At 37.3% G+C, this 20594-nt stretch overlaps 1 protein-coding gene across 4 annotated transcripts in view; it reads right to left on the bottom strand.

Annotated features, from left to right (window-relative positions):
* Window positions 1–20594, bottom strand: part of CNKSR2 (connector enhancer of kinase suppressor of Ras 2) — a 263595-nt gene that overhangs the window by 38665 nt on the left and 204336 nt on the right. For all 4 annotated transcript variants that reach the window (XM_059911674.1, XM_059911675.1, XM_059911672.1 and 1 more), the window contains 4 exons: window positions 20229–20300; window positions 13374–13441; window positions 6780–6880; window positions 3899–4445 (listed from right to left, as the gene is read on the bottom strand). In XM_059911674.1, coding sequence (XP_059767657.1) covers window positions 3899–4445; window positions 6780–6880; window positions 13374–13441; window positions 20229–20300 — 788 coding nt within the window. The remainder of the gene's footprint in view (window positions 1–3898; window positions 4446–6779; window positions 6881–13373; window positions 13442–20228; window positions 20301–20594) is intronic.

The raw sequence follows: 20594 nt of genomic DNA, 5'->3' as shown, positions 1-20594 counted from the left end.
ACTAGGTAACGTTTTATCTTCCCCACCCTCAGCCCCCTAAAAAAAAAAAAAAACCCTAGGTTTTGCTTTAGATTTCTAAGACCAAGCTAATAAATGTGTAAATTAAGTAAGAATGCTGATAGGTTATCCCTAAGGCAATGAAAAAGAGCACATTATAACTTCATTGAGTACATGGTGGCACCAAGAATACATGGCTAGAAAAGAGGACTCTTTTAACTGCCAAGAGGGAAATCAGCAGGATTAGGGGATAAAGCTTTCAAAAACATCATCTAAAACTGCCTAGTATGGCAAAGGAAAGAGAACTATTAGAAGCAGACTTCAAGCTGCATTAACCAAAACCGTATTTTAGTGTTATGGCAGATGATTTCTGAATAAAGAATAAATATAATATCTTTATATTTTGTCCCACACTTTTATGATTGATACTCCTTGAAAGCTGCATAGGCTGACACAATTTATAATTTAATTTCACTGAGGTATTATAAGGCCTATACCTCAGGCAGCTTCGAAACTGCTAATTGGGATAATAGGAAATTAGTTGTCTTCTCCCAAATGCCAGTGAAGTAGGTCAGGATAATTAATATTCAAGCTGACTTTTCTGTCAAAGGAAAACACAACAGGTCTCATCTGTGTACTTTTAGTATCATCCACTTTAGACTAAAAAGAGTTCAGCCTCAGAAAAATCACAGTATGACTCAGTTAAAGAACTGAATTTCAAAATAAGACAAAAGGTAGTTCAACCATGAGAACGGAGATTGAAGTATGCTCTAAAGAAGACTACATTTACACCTCAGAAGCAGGGCCAAATTCCACCTGTACGAAGAAAATGAAAAAACATCTAGGTCACAGATTTAGGTACATCTTGCTTCTTAGATTGCTCTGTAAACTCATAAGCACTATATAATATAGATCACGAAAGGGGTTTGGTTGGTGACGTAATTCTTCACCCTTAAAGCTGAAGATAAGCTATATTTTCATATTTTCTCCCATGGCTCCTTCTGCTCACTTGCCTGGCACTTCGTATTTTTAATTTCTTGGCAAACTGAGAAAAATGTTTGGAGCTAGGGACGTGAAACTTATTTGCTCTGCAGGTCTGTACTTGATTAGTGCAAATTCACTTTAGTAGGTCACAGTGCATGCTGGCCTCGAGCAGGACAGTTAGTAACACACCACTGCTGGTCTTTGATTCTAACAAGCACGGGAGCCTGCTGATCGGAGCGGTAGCACAGTGGGAGCTCCGGGCGGAGGGCACGCTGTAAGTGTGCTTCTTTCCCATGTATAATTTTGACCCTACTGACAGAACACCAAACAGCTTGATTTGAATAAGCAGCCTGGAATACTTACTCCTAATGGCCGACTCAGGGCAGTCATGAACAAGACACTCCTTAACTAGACCTTGAAGATTCTTTTGAAAACACTGATTTTAGAGCTGATATTTCCCAAAGGAGGTGCTCATCAAATTGCACACTCCTAAATATTAGAAACAGTAATGCAGAAAAACCATCATTGGGAAGGCGAACATGTACTCCATTAAGTTAAGAAGCATCTTCCAGGCAAGCATGAAACGTACTGCCCTGTTGAGAATGGTTTAAAGGACACTGAGACATCAAGTGGCAAGATTATAGAAAAATACCCAGAAAGAAATGGGGCCCTGCAAGGTAGTGCAAGGCCACCTTTAGTGAAACAGATCCGACTGAAATAACGCGAACTACCCCACGATATCGAACCGCAAAGACAGAATGTGCAATAATACCAAGTTTACCGACACACTTCCTAGGGTGGTTCTGCCTTATCGCAATCATTCCACAAAGAGAGAGCCTGCTGAAAAAGATGGAAAGTATTGAATAACTGCCCACTTGACTCATTTGGGAACCTAAAGGAAAAACCCACCAACTTGGGAGTACATCTGTATGGCTAAAAATACATCCAATCAACAAAACAGCAAAAAACAGACACTAGAAGAAAAAAATAATCGAACGCCATCTAACTAGGGATGCTCTGTGGGCTAGTGGAGCCTGAAGGAAGGGTGAGCCCAGGGCTAGGTTTGCCTTTCAGGTCCTAGGGCACGTATTCTCCATTCTAGTCCTCCCTACACAACGCCCAGGAGGAACTGCTAAGTATCTAGCCAGTTGAAAAAGACAGCCTCAAAGACTTGTACCCGTGGCAATGATGGAATGTGTTGTGAACAGGATTCTCTATTTCAGAGGGTTGTGCCTAATTTCAACACAATTTATTTTAAAATGGCAGAGATGAAGTATTTTCCCCAATGCGTTTGTAGAATGCTGAATAAACCTCACATACTTAGTTGTAGCAGTTGTGCAGCACCTGGACAACAGTGGAAAGGAGGTTTCTAATGCATCCTTAGTTAAGTTTTAGGAAACAACTTATACTAATCATCTTAATATTAAAAATATATTATCGTGCTTGCCAGAACTCCTACAGAGGCCTAACAGGGTTCCTAGATCTTTCCTCCACAAGACTCTTCTATAATTTCTAATAGACGTGAATGTTGTGAGGGCGTGGCAGGTCATCACCTTTCCTGAACCAACAGTATACCTTTTATAAGGCTCCTCATGGAGATTATGGCTAAAATATACTTTACATGGAAACTGCTTTAACATATGAATTTTATTATAAGCAACTCATATTTTGATAGTAGAAAAGGTCCACTGTATTTTCTTGTCGATTATCTCCAAAGTAACCCTCATTTTAAATGAGCCAAGCTTCAAATTGACATGAGGCTTCTGACCTGCTGGTAGCCTGTGAGCTTTGAGTTGTTTTTCCAGTTGTAAAGAAGAACTTACACTAATATACCCTGTAATCAAAGTCTCCATACTGTGTGAAATGGGCTGAAGAATACAGTCTGTTTGTATCCTTTAAAAAGAGAAGTCTAATGCCCTAGTGGGACCAAAGCAGTAACTGTGGTTTCATCAGCACCAGCTTGGGTCATCTGCACTAATTGGCCCATACTTCATTTTGAATAAAGAGATTTCATACTATTTCTTCTATACTATTTTTTGGGGTATTTTATATTCAAGTCTTATAGCCAGAACTAGATTTTCTTTCTAAGTAAAATAACTGAGTTATAGCCTTTCTCTTAAACTAGCCTGGGTTTCTGGACTGGTATATCACATTAGTTATAAACAGAAGCTTGGTATGGCATGTTGGATAAATAACTTGATAACTAGTAAACATATTCTTTTAATGCCAATCAGAGGGTTACTTAATGACTTGTCTCTCTCAAGAGTTGATTCACATAAATTGAGCTTTGCAATCAACATACGTACCAAGAAAGTAAATGGATGCTTTTGGCAAATTGGTTTCTAGAAACAGATTCTGCTATTTGAAGTTGATAGAAATGCTATGTAAAATTTCTTCTTCGAAAAATTCTTTTGGATTTTTCCTTTCAATCTTCTCATGGTGAAAAGGGAAGTTTTATATGTACGTATGTGTGAGTGTGTGTATGTGTATTCACTTACTTATTCAACCAAGGTTCTGCTAACACCCTGCTTGAAGCATTTATAGCTTCTTAACCCAAACTCAGGGGGCAACAACTGTGGACCAAAGGGATGATGCATGCAAGTGAGAAGAAAGTGGATAAGAGGAGGAAGAAAAACAAATGAATGCCATCAACCTTAAAAGGCAGATGGGCCAAAAAAAAAAAAATTATTTGCTCTAGCTGTGGGTGTCCTGGGATGTAGGCTTCATTACTCATCTTTTTTTCCCCCAATTTACTCAAGTTCTGAAAGTGGGACACCAAGGGATACCTGACTTCCTATGCAGCAAAACCATTATTTTAAGAAAAAAGGGAAACAAAATTCTATTTTCTTAAAATAAGAAGTCTGAAAAGGTTAGGAATGTGTGTATACAGGCTGAGAATCTCCATCAGCATACTTACTTTTGTCTCCTATGTTTTCCCCTGCTGCCTCCCCTTCCTCCTCCTCCTCCTCCTCCTCTTCCTCCACCTCTGTGGGCTGCACGTCATCCTGCGGGTCACAGGCACTAACCGGCGCGTTCAGACAGCAGTGGTTGAACCCGCTATCTCGAGGCAGAGTAAAACTTCGAGGCTTGCCCCCGTTTCCATTTAACACTTGCATCCTCTCGCTCTCGGCTAAGGGGTACGGCCCATAGTGATCCTGTAGGTGGCACTTCTGAGTTGGAAGGGTGGACTGCCGCCTGTGCTCTGGGGAGATGGCCGCGGAGTCAGAGAAGACGGAATCCTCCAGGGGCAGAGTCTGAAGATAGTGTAACCCTGAGCTCGTCAGGGGCGTCTCGATTAAATCCTGCCAGGAGCGGCGCTGACTGGCTGTCTTGCGAATGGGGGACACCACACTGCTCCCAGTCAGTTCCTGGCGAAACTCCTCATGGGAGGACTGCGACTGAGAGGTCTCTGTCGAGGAGAGCCGGCTGTGTTTCGCTTCCACATAAGGACTGGCACAACTCATCTGTGGAAAGGAGCCTCTGATCAGTCTCCACAGAAATAGCAGACCATGCCTGTCACCAAGGAACACATTTGATTTCCACCATCTCAAAGTCAGGCCCCAGCTGACACTTTAAGAGACTGAAACGTGGATGTATTGAAATATAGCTACGCTGGGCTCTCGTGAAAAATGTGACATACTAGTGCAAACTTTTACAACAAAGTATAAGGCAACGTGAGTGCCTATGTAAGAAATATTTAGCAACTAAAAAGAAAAAAAAATCCTAAGTTTTGAAATCTCTATGCATTCAAAATCCTGAAGAATTGTTGCCAAATTCGTATTTCCAGATTTTATGGAGTCTGGGGATGAGAGCAAGGAGACAGGATTTTGGATGTGAAAACAAGGTGCCTCTAATCGGACACAGGCCTTCCTCTTCTTCATAGGTGAATGTCTCCTCCTAGAGTGTCAAGGATAAGCTTTCTTATAGTCTTGTCAGTTCTGTGGCACTTTCTAGAGAGTTAAAAATGTAGGAAGGATGAGATTACACCCTGATGGGAATTAGCATTTGCCTTGAGCATAGCCACTTCAGAGCACATAAACACAAAAGAAAAATGGAATATTCTTCTCCTTGGAATTTAAAGTTTGGGAATATATGTTACAGCACAAAGCACAACCAAGAAAAAGGACAGGCATCAAGTGAATGCTATAAAAGACTTGCAGGCACCCCTACCGGGACAAGCCTTACTCTAGCTCTGGGGGCTAGCAGACCAGCCCAGGCCCCTTCCAGGCAGGAGGAGCCAGATTTGTTAGATGTGATCATTACGATTGAGGCTGAGGTTGTGGCCAGGAAAAGCCCGACTAAGGTGAAAGTACACCTTCCCCTCTGGGTAAAGGAGAAGTTAAGTGGCATCTTCTGTGGGCAGCCAGTTTTTCTTCCCACATGTTAATCACAATGTGAGTAGTTTCCTTCTTGAAATTCACAAGTTGCTATGATTAAAGAGCGGTTTGGTCAAGCTGCAGTTTCCCTTTCTCCCACGTTTACAAATATTTTAAAGGAACTATTTAGACCCTGATGTTTTAGGGAAAGAGGGAAAATATGATATAAACTATACCTTGTTACTGACTTCATTATTTCATTTGTCTGTTGCACTTGGTACACTGCAGCATCTATTAAGGAAATGTGTATATGGAGAGGAACAATTCTGCATTTCTGTCTACTTTTCTCCTTTTTCCCTTAGGTAAGAGATACTGTCATCAAACATTTCAATTAAAAATGTGACTTCCCTTTTAGTCCTTAGCCAAAAGTATTCATTCATTCATTTCAGAAATATTTATTGAGCACTTAATAAATAAGTACCAGTGCTGTGCCAGGCCATAGGGATGTACAGATGAATAGAACGGGGTTCCTGTTCTCAAAAAGTTCACAGTCCAGTCCAGTGAGCTGTTTGCAGTCCCAAATATTCTGATTTAATATCTCTGGATGAGGCCTGAGCATCTGCATTTCTAAAACATTCCAGAGGTGATTCTCATGCACAGCCAAGCTTGAGAAGTGGCCTAGAATTATATGAACATCTTGCATAGCACCCTTCTTGTTAAAAATCCCCTGGAGTAATACGGAGGTAGAATTAGGTGGCTGCTATTGTCACTTAAATCCAGCTTCCATTTCCTATTTGGAAGACTCAGTCTCAAGATAGGCAGAATTGACTCTTATGGTACTGTGACCATGCAATGTATTGCCTAAAATGTGACAACATTGAGACTCTTTCGGTAATTCTGATGGGAAATGGGCATGAAACAAACCAGGACAGTTGTAAAGATCAAGGTACAGTCTATACACAGAATAATTTACACAGGTTTAAGAAGTCTTAAGAAGAAGAGCACCACATAAACACATATACATTAAACCAGACCCCATGGCTGCCTGAAAAGCTACATGCCAAAACATGTTCAATACAGATATAATATAAATGTTTACAATTGCTTCTAAAGGACATAGGAATTAACTTTGTTAGTGTAGAACAGATAAGGTCAATTTATATATCTTTTTCTAAGAAGACTTTTTTTTGTTGTTGATATTTTCATGAAGGCTACTCTGACACAAATGGTATGTTTTCTTAATAAAACTGGTAAGATATTTACTAGTGTGGAATCTGTGGTGACTGCTTCTCCTGATTAAATATTCTTTGTATACTTAAAATTTTTTTCCCTTATTGCTTTTAGACTCCCTGTTTTCTTTCCCCCTAAAAACACCAAGGTCTGACATGTAATTAACTACATAATGTTTTTTAACATACAAAGGGGATGTCTCAGGTCAAAGAATCTGATGCTATATTGAGTATATTCCTACTGGCAACTTACGGAGGGAGGCCGTGGGTATGTATCGTAGGGGGGTGGAGGGCTGTCCTGTTTGGGTGTTGATGGAGTATCTGCTTCTTCCTTGTCACTCTCACTCCAGTAATCTGAAAATTCACACACATGGATACATCAACATCCCATTAAAAGTTTCTAGCCATATTTTCAGGAACACACACTACCAGCTAACAAAAGGAAGTTTAAATTCCATTCTGACACCCTGCTCCCCAGCACTCGCTACTCCAGGCCCACCAACTTTTATTTTCAGTTGGGTTTTGAGGAGGAAGGAAGAGTACAATCACCTAATTCCAACCTCCTTTTAAAGCAAGCAATTACACATAGCCACAATTTTAGGTAGGGCAATATGCCTCCAGTGGGGTGCTGGAGCTGACTTGTCACAGCCTGAGAAGGCTGATTATTAAATTTTCGGGAATTTTGCCAACGGTTGATATTGCATTGGGAGTTCAGAATCAGCCGTGGTGGGAGTATTTATACCATGGAAATTGGCAAACACTACAAATTAAATTTTGCTCTGTTGTTGTCATCGTCAAAAAAAAGAGAAGGAGTTAAGACAAAGACACTGCATAAGTCAAATAAGGTTTAGGGTATTTTAGATTCCAGACCAAATTACTTAAAGCTTCAATTAATGAATGATATCACATGATGCCTCTTAAAGGTGTATCATTTTATCCTAAAGATGAACACTCTAAGAAGAAATACATAGGTTGAAAAAAAAAAAAAGAAATACATAGGTTGCTGTAGATCTCTACAGGTATAAACAGCTTCAAACATAATGTTCTCAATCCTCTTCTGTGGCTTCAGTTCACTGGTTATCTAACAGTCGCTGTTTCCAGAGTCATGCTGACATGAATCTCTATAACACCATACTCCCACCCCTGCTTGGAAACACATGGCAAACCCTGATTCTTGCCAAACGCAAAAGGGCAAATCTGCTGATGTGGGCTCTAAGTTCCAAACTTCTAGAACTACTTAAAAGGGTAGAAAATGTAAGCCTCTAGACAAACTGACTTGGCAGACCTCAGGCAAGAGGGAAGGGGAAAAACTCCGAGAGATACATTAGTCAAGTAAGTAAAATACAGCACAAAGGCCAATCATCAGAATCTGTTCTACCAATATCTCAACCACCCTGTAACTGCTGGGTTAATTCTTTATGTGATTTACAAGGAAAAACCTAGAAGTATTATCCATATGAATTTCAAATGATAAAAGAAAAGTTATTAAAACAAAAGTTTCCTTATTCTTATGAAAATCTAAATCACAAAAGAACCTTAACTAATATTCAGATGTAGGTGAAAAATCATGGCACATATTTTTACAGGTACCCTTATCCACCCAGGAATTCCCATATTGTAATATTTTTATATATTTTCCTTGTGGTGCTTATTAATAAGTACAGCTAACATTTACTGAGTACTTACTATAATATGCCAAATAGAAAGTAGTAGAACTGCGGCTTGAACTAAGAAATTGCCTTGCTCTAAGCCTCGAAGGGCCAAGTCACTGGGACTCTTTGTACGACTTAGCGGGAGAATTTAATGTGACATATATTCATGATCCTTCAAGCCCCCCTCCTCCTGCTGCTCAAAATTCTTTAGCAATAGAGATTATTATATTCAGGCCTCAAAATACAAGGTCTCTGAAAATCCAATTCCTACTTTAATTATTCCCTTTGAGTAAAGGATAAGCAAACACTAGTTAACTTAAATTTGAGATCTGGTTTTTACATTGGGTCACACCAGTGATGGGCAGCATACTAAGTCTCCCCCTCAAATATGAATTGATGTAGTTGCCCAGAAACGGACCCAGTAAACACTGGTGGGAAAAGCATGAACTATATACTCGCGCAGATGTAGGTTCAGTGCTTGGCTGTACCAATTACCATTTCTGTGCTCTTGTGATGGTTACTTAATCTCTTTGAGTCTGTTTTGTCATCTGTAAAAGGGGGCTAATAATAACCACCTTTCAGAGTTGTGTGAGTGGGCTACTAAGGTAACATATATTCAAGCGCTTTGCATCTTGAAAGCACTCAATAAATATTAAGATCCCTAATATTGGGTGGATTTGTAGGTAGCATGCCAGGACAGTCTGACCCAGATCACACAGGAGATAAATGCCTAGTGTTCATCTTCTTAGACATTAGTTTTTTCTTGTAGCAAGTTCCAGCAATGAAAAGTGAATTCTGGAGCTCTGGGGCCTCAGTTGGGTAGTTTTGTGGGAGCCTGAAATACTACTGGGAAATTATTGCTGGAGGTGGAGGTACTAAGCACCCCCTCACCCTGCTCCCAAGCAGTAGGCTTGTGAAGATCATTCTGCTCTTACCCTTCCCACTATTTCCAGAAACTATGGCACCTGTGCTGAGCTCCCCCTTCACCTTTGCACTGAGACCTTGGGTCTCAAGGAGTTAGCACCTCAAGGGGTCCTATGAGCACACTGAGAAGGAGATGATCACCATTTTATCAAGATCCCTATAGCTATCATTACAAGTGACAGATTTAGGAGATTCTCTCTCTCCTCAGCCCCCCCACCCCGCACCGCAACCCCCGCTAAATTAGGAAGAATTCTAATCCTTTATTTGATGTAATTCTTGGTTTATTAAAGAAAAAACACCATCAAACCAAAGTTTTCTTGGGTTGCCTAAGAAAAGGCTGAAATACCACTTTGCAAATTAACTTCATTTCACACACTAAGCTGTGTGTCTTTGAGAGAGCAATGCCAGGGAAGAGGCTACACAGAAAATTTAGGCATTTTGGGTTTGTGTGGAAAATTACAGGCACACTGCTGCCCAGAGGCTGAAACCAGTCTGATTTTCATTCTAAGAGCAAATTAATTTATTTTTCTTAGCTCTCTATTTAGCACAAAATAAATGGATACTTTTAATGTCTCTTGCAGTGATATTCAATTTTACAAGTAACTAATCATGAATAAACAGTGCCATCAATAGAAGAGGAAAATTTCTACTTTATTTCTCATGTTGATACAAAAGGATAATTTGAAATTGACTTTTTCATCTAGAACTATCAAAGAAATACAATGTATTTCATTCACTTTTATGTAATTAAAGCTTTACAAAGACCTCGTGTGTGATTGAAAATAATGTGTCATGAATGTCTGATTTGAAGCTGGAAAAATATAGAAAAATGATTAGCAGACAATTAGCTAAATTATGATCTTGGCAGAATTTAGTGTAACCCTGTTTTCTCTAAGTAAAACAATGCATAATGAAAAAGAACCCCATATCCTTTATACTTCTGTAGTTAAAGACAGCAATTCACTAAACTTTTATTTAAGTCAATGAAAGAGTCACTTCCAAGCTGTACTGAGTATTTAAATAGAAACAGTGTTTGGCAGTTATTCCTCTGCATCTTTCTGAAATATTCCCAGTTCTCAAAGAGCTATATTTTGTATCAAGTTTAACTTCACTACTGAGAATGGTACTTAGATGTCAAACAATTCTATAGAAGTGTGGAACAGACACATGCATCCAGTAGTTGTCTATATAGAATACGTAAGACCTAATCCTGCATAAGGTAGGAAGTCTAATATGTTTCTGACCTATGTTAGAGTACCTGATGAATGTATACTCTAGGTGGAAATCTAAATTATTTCAGAGATTCTGGTTGTAGAGACCTGAACTGTAACTATTAGCTTCTACCTATGATTGTCAACCACGTTCCAGTAGGCACTAAAATAAATACTCACATGACAGACTACGGCAGCATGAATCCATGGAATGAGTATTTTTTGGAACGTGCATGTGCAATATGACTTACCAGTTCTTTCATCCATAATGAAATTTGGTTATATAATGCCAAGTACAAAGGAAATCCACTAAAATCAAGGCCGTGCTCAGCTTCAAAGCAATGTCGAGTGATAAAATACAGAAGCCTGAAAACCCAAGGTTCCTTATTCATGCAAACTGACTTTTTTCAAGATTCATTCTCCTATTGGCACATTGCCCACACTTCTAATTCTTGCATCTTAAAAAACTGAGAAATAAATCTATATGCACTTTTAAAGAACAGTTTTCATGCTTTTTAAAGTAATTTGAAAAGGAAGGCTGGTGTGTGTGTGTGTGTGTTTGTGTATTTAGCTCCCTTACTATAATTGTAGGCCTATAAATTAAGTAGAAGTATGAAAGTGGAGAATAAACTTTTAACAATGAAGAAATGTGACAATAACTGGCCTGACACTTCATAGTCCTGGCCGGGATTTGCCTGTGCACAGTGATTTGATAGAGATGGTTTCCATGTTATTTGTGGAAGTACTCATGCTATTTCCACTCCCAGGAATGTTTTATTTTATTACTTCTCATCCTGCGAGAACCAGTTCAGATAATGAGTCCACATAATGTTTTTTTTCCCATTTCCCTCCTAGAAGGAATCTCTCCAGCCTCATTCCCATGGAATTTGGTTTGTACTTTCCCATGTTTCACTTTCCATATTGTACTAAGAGTATCTTTTCTACTAGATTTCAATGTAATTTCAGGCAGGATGGGTGCTTATTTCACCTTAATACAATTAGAGTGTTAGCTGAAGGCCTTATTCAGAAACACTTTAATATTTAACAAAATACCTTCTCCGCCTCTTCACCGCTAACTTTATATCAGCCTCACTGATTACTTTCTCCAAGTATTTCCTCATTAATCCTGCCTCCTTCTCAGGTTTTTAAAAAAATTTTGCAGCCACTTAGCAATTTTTTAAATCAGTTGCATGTGGTGCAAAAATTAGTACTCATTTACTTTATGTTGCTCTTTAATTTTTCTTAGGCAATTTCAAGTGTGAATTTTTTAGAGTCTCAATAAGATGCTGAATTCCCATTGGCAGTAACCATATTTTGCTCTTTCTTGGAAATCTTCCTGCCCTATCTCCTCACCCTTCACTGCTCTAGTCACCCCCATTCTCTCACCCCATGGCTCTAAGCCAGGGGTTGATAAACTGTGGCCTGCAGGCCAAATGAGGCTCTTTGCCTGTTTTTATACAGCCTGTGGATCAAGAATGGTTTTTACATTTTAAGTGGATAAAAAAAATCAAAAGAAGAATATTTTTCAAAATGTGAAAAATGTTATGAAATTCAATCTCAGTGTCTGTAAATAAAGCTTTATTGAAGTACAGCCACTTCCCTTCATGTGTCTATAGCAGAGTTGAATAGTTTCAACAGAAACCTTAAGGCCTGCAAAGTCTAAAATATTTACTATTTGGATCTTTACAGAAAGTTTGCTGACCCCTGACCTAAATATTTGCTGAAAGATTGGTTTTGGAATCTGGTTATCTTCTTTACATCTCTCTAACCGTTAGTTTTGAGATGTTTTAAAAAGTCTTCCCCGTGAGGAAACAGTAGGTTTTCAGAATCTTCATGTTGACCAACAGGCTATGTCCACTGGAGACACAACTAGAAATATGTGTATCAATGTGTGGAATCCTTTTAACTTCAGGATGTCTCAAAAGTTTTCAAAGAACTATTTATGCTTCCAAGGGATGTATAGCAAACATTCTTTGGGAAATGTGAAGCTACTTTTATTTTTAAATAAATTTATTTATTTATGGCTGCGTTGGGTCTTCGTTGCTGTGCGCGGGCTTTCTCTAGTTGCGGCGAGCAGGGGCTACTCTTTGTTGCAGTGCACGGGCTTCTCACTGTGGTGGCTTCTCTTGTTGTGGAGCACGGGCTGTAGGCACGCGGGCTTCAGTAGTTGTGGCTCGAAGGCTCTAGAGCGCAGGCTCAGTAGTTGTGGCGCACGGGCTTAGTTGCTCCGCGGCATGTGGGATCTTCCTGGACCAGGGCTCGAACCCGTGTCTCCTGCATTGGCAGGCGGATTCTTAACCTCTGTGCCACCAGGGAAGCCCTGAAGCTACTTTTAGAACGGTGACCACAACTTTTGTTAAGATTTCAATTTTGCATCAGGATACTGTATTTCATAAATGTGAGGTCAATACTAAGGCAAGTTCCATAAGATCACAGAGCTAACATAGTAACAGAACTGAAGAACACAAGCAAATGAGATAATCTATGGAAGAAGGGATCATTCATCTGAGCTCTTTGCATAAAAGAGCACTTAAATGTCTGTGAAATCACTAAGTAGAAAAAACAACTCACCACCAAGGACCTTGACTTGGGTCAATATAAAGGACCAATTCTAGGTTTTTTAATTTATTTTTTTAACATCTTTATTGGAGTATAATTGCTTTACAGTGGTGTGTTAGTTTCTGCTTTATAACAAAGTGAATCAGCTATACATATACATATATCCCCCCATCTCTTCCCTCTTGCATCTCCCTCCCTCCCACCCTAGGCTTTTTAATCTTTAAGATTTTTTTTCCTCCATAGGAAGTAGACTAAAGAAGATGGCAACAAACAGGAATGAGCTCCACATTAGCTGCTCCAAAAATTTGAGTTTATTTCCTGTTTAATTTACTAAACCTTACCCATAAGATGCTATGGTTTGGATTCAAAGTGCACAGAAGAGAAATAACCACAGACTGACATACGCATTTTCTCTCAAGTGATGGCAGTGAATCACTGCATAGGAAAACAGCAAGAAAAAAGAAGTGTAACACAATAGTAAAAAAAAAAGTATTTCTTTACCTTGTTCTTGCTTAATCCTCTCTCTTTCTGCATATCCTGCAGTCAGCATATTAATTCTGTTAAGCCACCTGAAAAAACAAATATTAAAATCAGTAACATTGCAACTGAATTTTTTATACTTTATACTTAACTATTTTCTTGGGAATAGTTATTTTAAAATGTATAAGAATTTATGGAATAATCCTAGATAAAGGGTGTGTTTTTTTGCTACTCTTAACACATGGAGTCTTCAATGAGCTATAATTTGCTGTAGTACAGACTGCTCCCACACTAAAGATGCTATTTCACTAGAAAAGTCTTGGGCAAACCTGTTAACATCTGTAACATAAAGGGTTTTGAGATGACCAAAGCCCTATTAATTCTGTTGCTCTAAATGTAAAAGCACTCCAAATATTTTTGCTGTTCTGTTTCTTCAGAACAAATGCTCCTTTGGAGATATTTAAACAATATCAGATATAATTTGTCCTGAGAAGGGAAAAAATTATAGACCTTGCCTGTCAAAATATGTTTTACTATTAAATATTAGTTTTGATGAATCTCCTTTAAGTTTAATGATCCAAAGGGAAACACATCTCAGTAGTAGTATACTTTGGAAATTTGTCTCTAAATACAAGGGTATTAGGTTTTTCCAAAGACAAAACGAGCATATACAATTTTAACCTCTGTTTAGATCTTGAAAATTTATTTCCATGAACAATAGTAATTTAAAAATAAATCTTAGTTCTTTCCTCTTTCAGTAGAGTTGCTATTGCCAATGTAGGGAACTGCCTGAAGCAAAGCACTATTTCAATCTCCGTCTTTTGTCCCACTAGGTCACTCCCTGTGTTCATTATTCTGGATAACTGTTTACACTGCATCAGATTATCAAATCACAAAATCTTTAAACTCACCTGACAGTTTCCCACTGGTCAATCCTGAGCTATGATCCATATATTTTCCCAAATAAGAAAGTAAGGAAGAATCAACCTTCCAAACTAGCTTGAGTATGTTTGGAATCACTAGTATAGTTAACATCATTAAGTTGTGGAATAATCTGATCGAAACGTTTTTAGGAAAAAACTGTGTTTGAGAAGTTTTTCTCCTAGGAGATTATCTCCCCTGTCAAGTGGAAGATGACTTTCTTTGAAGTGACTCATACGTTTCATCATTTATGCCAAGTGGTGTTAACTGTGCATCAGATACTTAGAATATCTTGAAAAGGGAGGGAGGAAAGTTGTTTCTCTAATGGACAAAATCACATCCATGGAAATTTAAGCTTTAATTTTAAGAATAAGTCACTTAAAGCACAACTTTATTTTGACAAAGCCTACAATGTAATGATCACCTCAACTATGGGAAGTAAAGAAGGGACTGGAGCAGAAATGAAAAAAAAAATGGATCAAATGAATTCAGTAGCATGATATATACACACGATCCAGAAAATTATAAACTGTAAGTCAAGAAGTTAACTTCATGACAAATAACCTTTTAAAAATGACTCTAATCATTAGTAAAAGGTCAAAATTAAAATCTAGTCTATAGGTCATTTGTAGTAAGAAAGGGGTTGAATTTGTACTACAAGGTGAATCTTAGCACTCTTAGGAAAGACTGGCTTGGTGCTTTTTGGGTGGAAATGATGTTGATACCACTAGAGGAACACTTGTTATTGAATTTTAATTCAGTACTTCATATTTACTACTTTTTAATATATCACTGAAATTTCATTTTATCAGAAGTCTTAAGAGCAGTGAGGTCTTCATGAGATGAATAAAGAAACTAAAAAGAGGCTTCTTAATTTTTCAGCTCAACAACATTTATTAAATGCCTGTTGTATGCTGAACAATGAGCTACGTTTTGGGGGTCCAAAAATGAATAAGACATAATTTCTGCCTTGGATGAGCTCCAGGATTCCTAAATTCCACAAGACAATTAAAAATTAAACTACTTTTAGGAAGAAAAATTCTGTCCACAATAAAAACTCTTTACAAAGTGTATGCATAAACTTGTATGTATAGACACAAAAGGCTGAATGCTACACAACTGTTGTTGCTGTCTTGGATAAAGTTGTCCTTAGGCCTCAGTTAGAAGATGCTTATCCAAACACTTGCTGCAGTTATGGTTTGGTGTTTATATGCTATTATGAACAGCAGATATATATGCATTAATTGAGTTAAGAAATATTAATGTGTGCCAGGTACTGTTCTAGGCACTGAGGATAGAGAGAGAGATAAATGAAACAAAGTATCTGTTTTCATGATGCCTGTATCTTCAGTGAGGGAGACAGACAATATTTAAGGATAAGAGGATTGGGCCTATGGTGAATGTTCCAATGAAGCTGTCAACAGCTGACACAGAATAACGTACTGAGAGGGAAACAAGAGTAAGAACTAGGGAAGAAATGTAAAATAATCACACTAAACAGAAACTGGTGAGTCCTGACAATTATAAGGACATATGTGCTGACATGAAAAGGAATACATAGGCCAAGTGAATTCAGTAAATAAGTCTCAGAATACTTGAGAAACATGATGTTTTGTTTTCTTCCCACAGATTTCACACAGGCTGGCAAAAAAGTTTTTTTTATGTTTCAATGCTCATTTCTGAGGATGGAACAGATGGATTGGTGGTAGGGTGCTCAAAAGTATTTTTGCAGATTACCTCACAATCAAACTTAAAGCTACTCAAAAAATAGATGGTGAGATTTTAATATTCTAAGTTATATATATTTGGGTATATGTATATGTATGTGTGTGCATATGTATGTGTATACACACATGCGGATTTTACAGAAGAAAATTAAATCTAAGGATTGCTTTTTCATTCCAGTTACTAGGTCCTGTCAAAACTAGCACTACATTTTAAAAATACATATGATAATACTTTAGAAATTATGAAATAACCAGGTAAGGCATTTATTTATAATTATTATAATATAATTATAATTATTTATAACTATATCATCTTTTGAAGGCTTAGGTACATGCCTTCAAAGGACTACATATAGAATGAACCAACACCCAGATCATCTTGCTGTTATGTAACAATCAGCTTATTAAATAAAGTTGTTGGAGGCTGTCTCTCCCCATCACTAATCCTCTGTGAATATTGCCAGCACTGACTCTCTTCCGTCCTACTGACAAGTAATTTTTAATAAACTTGCCTATTGAAAGTAGACATTAGGAATATGCTTATTCAAAAAATAAAAAGCAAGGCAAAACAATAAAAGTCCACTATACTTAAATTTTAAAAAAAGATTCAGTATTTCAGGACAATTTAATTCTGAAGGTTGTAGTACATCATGGCAAGGCTTACATAAAACAGCACTCTTAAATGTACCATGTGGAGATGACATACTTGATCAGATTTATTTATTTTTTTCTTTGACCCATTGCTTAGAAAAGGCAACAAAATGAAACATATGGGTTTGGTTTAGCTTCTTCTCTGATATCCTGAACCAGATACATCCACAGGAGTATTAGGGAAGAGTTAGTGACATCATACACGTCTGAGTTATTGCTAACACAGGGTAGAGAATGGAGATCAAGAATGGTTTTATAGTTCATAAAAATGCATTTTTGAGCAGGCTATTTTCTACACCTAAAAAGACCCTGATTAGCAAGTATCACAAATGATTAAATTATGTTAATTCCTGGATGGAAGTAACTGTGTTCTAGTGGATCTATCTTGTAGGAGAGGACATGATTATATATACCACTTATTTTCTGTTTGGTTATGATGTAAATCCTTCATATTTATCCTAAGGGCATTGAGCGCAATTGTGGTAAAATGGATAGTGAGTAACTACAACAGTAGAATTATAAAATAGTTAAAACACAAAATAGAGTACCACCCCTCCCCAACAAGTACACAAACATTTTCATTTTGAGAATAAGCTCTCCAAATTCTGATTGGCTAGTGTGAAATTTCAAGATTGGTAACATGCAAATCAAGAGAAGATTATGGAAACCAAATACAAGGCTCAGTTCACAGAACTAGAACAAATAATCCTAAAATTTCTATGGAACCATAAAAGACCCAGAATTGCCAAAGCATTCCTGAGGAAAAAGAACAAAGCTGGAGGCATAACACTCCCAGACTTCAGACAATACTACAAAGCGACAGTAATCAAAACAGCATGGTATAGGCACAAAAACAGACATATGGATCAATGGAACAGAATAGAGAGTCCAGAAATAAACCCACACACCTATGCTCAACTAATCTTTGACAAAGGAGGCAAGAATACATAATGGAGAAAAGACAGTCTCTTCACCAAGTGGTGTTGGGAAAGCTGGACAGCTGCATGTAAATCAATGAAGTTAGAACACTCCCTCACACCTTACACAAAAATAAACTCAGAATGTCTTAAAGACTTAAATATAATATGACAGCATAAAACTCCTAGAAGAGAGCATAGGCAAAACATTATCTGACATAAATCCCAGCAATGTTTTCTTAGGTCAGTCTCCTAAGGCAATAGAAATAAAAGCAAAAATAAACAAATGGGACCTAATCAAACGTATAAGCTTTTGCACAGCAAAGGAAACCATAAACAAAACAAAATGACAACCTAAGGAATGGGAGAAAATATTTGCAAATGATGTGACTGACAAAGGGCTTAATTTCCAAAATATACAAACAGCTCATACAACTCAGTAACAACAACAAAAAACCCACAACCTAGTCAAAAAATAGGCAGAAGACCTAAGTAGACATTTCTCCATAGAAGACATACAGATGGCCAATAGGTACATGAAAAGATGCTCAACGTCGCTAATTATTAGAGAAATGCAAATCAAAACTACAATGAGGTATCACCTCACAGCAGGAGGAACGGCCAGCATCAAAACATCTACAAGCAATAAATGCTGGAGAGGGTGTGGAGAAAAGGGAACCCTCCTACACTTTTGGTGGAAATGCAGATTGGTGCAGCCACAATAGAAAACAGTATGGAAGTTCCTTAAAAAACTAAAAATAGAGCTACCATATGATCCAGAAATCCCACTCCTGGGAATATATCTAGAGAAAACCACAATTTGAAAAGATACATGCACCCCAATGTTCACAGCAGCACTATTTACAATAGCCAAGACATGGAAGCAACCTAAGTGTCCATCAACAGATGAATGGATAAAAAAGATGTGGTATATATATACAATGGAATATTACTCAGTAATAAAAAAGAATGAAATAATGCCACTTGCAGCAACTTGGATGGACCTAGAGATTACCATACTAAGTGAAGTAAGTCAGACAGAGAAAGACAAATACCATATGATATCACTTATATGTGGAATCCAAAATATGATACAAATGTGCTTATTTATAAAACAGAAACAGACTCACAGACATAGAAAACAAACTTATGGTTACCAAAGGGGAAGGGGGGGACAGATAAACCAGGAGTTTGGGATTAGCAGATACACACTACTATATATAAAATAGATAAACAACAAGGACCTACTCTATAGCACAGGGAACTATATTCAATATCTTGTAATAAACCATAATGGAAAAGAAAAGAAAAGAAAATATATAAAACAATCACTTTGCTGTACACCAGAAACTAACACAACATTGTTAATCAATTATATTTCAATAAAAGAAAGGCTCAGTTCTCCTATAAATTATAAAAGATTTTATTAAGTTTTCTCAACACCTTTCTTTGCCCTCTCCTTGTATTCATATCCTTGGTTTGGAAAAATCACGCCTATACTCTGAAGTGTCAAAGAACAAGATTATTTATAAAAGCATATTAAGTGTCCATTTAGCAAGTTCAAGCACATTTATGAAGCTGCAAAATTTTGTGCTTACAAATATCTGAACACTAACTCTTTAGAGATATACAAAGAAAGTTATATGGCGTGAGAACCCAAAGTATATAAAAGGAATATATATTGAAAGCAAACACTTATATAGCACTTACAATTTAGCAGGTACTGTTCTAAGCCCTTTATGTGTTCTTATTTGCTCCTCATAAAAGTTCTATGGATGGAGATGGTTATTATCTCCATTTTTTAAAAAGAGTTAATACCTGACATAGAGAGGTTAAGTTCTATATCCAAGGTCACACAGCTACTAAGTGGGACATCTGGAACTTGGACAGCCTGGTTCCAAAGTTCATACTCTTAACCACTATGCTATTCTGCGTCTTCCTAACTATTGGCACATCATATATGTAACATGCACTGCCTACTAAAGACCTGTGAAGGGGAAAATTTTGAATCTTAAATCCAATTTCTACAAATCTAGAAAACGGAAAGGAGAAAGGAAAGAAAAAGGAAGAAAGGATCAAACCCATAAGAGCCAAAATGGAAACAAGAAGCAGTATGTTGTAGATAATGAAAAAATATATATCCAGATTTTCCCAGAGCCACCAAATAACCACGTGCCATCTAATCACTTGGCTGCACAATCCTGTCCAGTGATAGAAGAAAGGTGACAGAGAGATATACCAACTACGCCTATGCCTGAATTATTGAGATGGATATTCTGTCATAAATACTCAGCACTTGGAAAAGTCAGCTTTTTTTGTGGGTATCCTTTTTTCCTCACTTGGGAATAAATTTGAAGACCATTCCATTCTTGAAATGGACTTAAAAAAATTTTTTTTTCTACAGTGGATTTTTTTTTTGGCTTATGTATGGATTCTGGCACATTTTTGGTAAACTTGACGAAAAGTCAATGAGTTTATTTTGACTTTTTAAAATGCCATTCTTTAAAATTAGGTATGGCTACATGGAGTTATGGCTGGGTCCATTTTATTTTAAACTGATCTAGAAACTTCAGTGACATTATTCTCTAGGCATTGATGTGGAAAACAGAATTCTAAGCCTAACTGACTTTCTAAGTATTTTGAAATTTAAGTAACTTTACCTGTTCATATCATCAAGATGCTCAGCAGCAAAATAAAAGCTTTTGATTTTAGGATGACAGGCTTTGAATGCACTGCAAAAGGAAACAGAGTACATTTATTTATTTCAAATTGGGAAATAAGTTAGAACCAAACAATTTTTATGGATAAAAATTACCTCAGATCTAATCTGAGTTCACATATATAATGCTTCTGCCGTGATGACAAAAATGAGTGAAAAATTTAATTTTCTGCCCACAAAACTACTTTCTTATTACCTCAATTTGAAAGCATTAGACAAGCAACCTATAATTTAAAAGCTAGAAATTAAAAAAAAAAAAACAAACTATCCTTCCTTTCTTTCCCTCGCCCCAAATAAAATCAACTTA

Source organism: Balaenoptera ricei, chromosome X (genome assembly GCF_028023285.1).
Source record: "Balaenoptera ricei isolate mBalRic1 chromosome X, mBalRic1.hap2, whole genome shotgun sequence".
Classification (NCBI taxonomy): Eukaryota; Metazoa; Chordata; class Mammalia; order Artiodactyla; family Balaenopteridae; genus Balaenoptera; species Balaenoptera ricei.
Note: the sequence above shows the minus strand (reverse complement) of the source record. Positions and strands in the feature narration are given on the sequence as shown.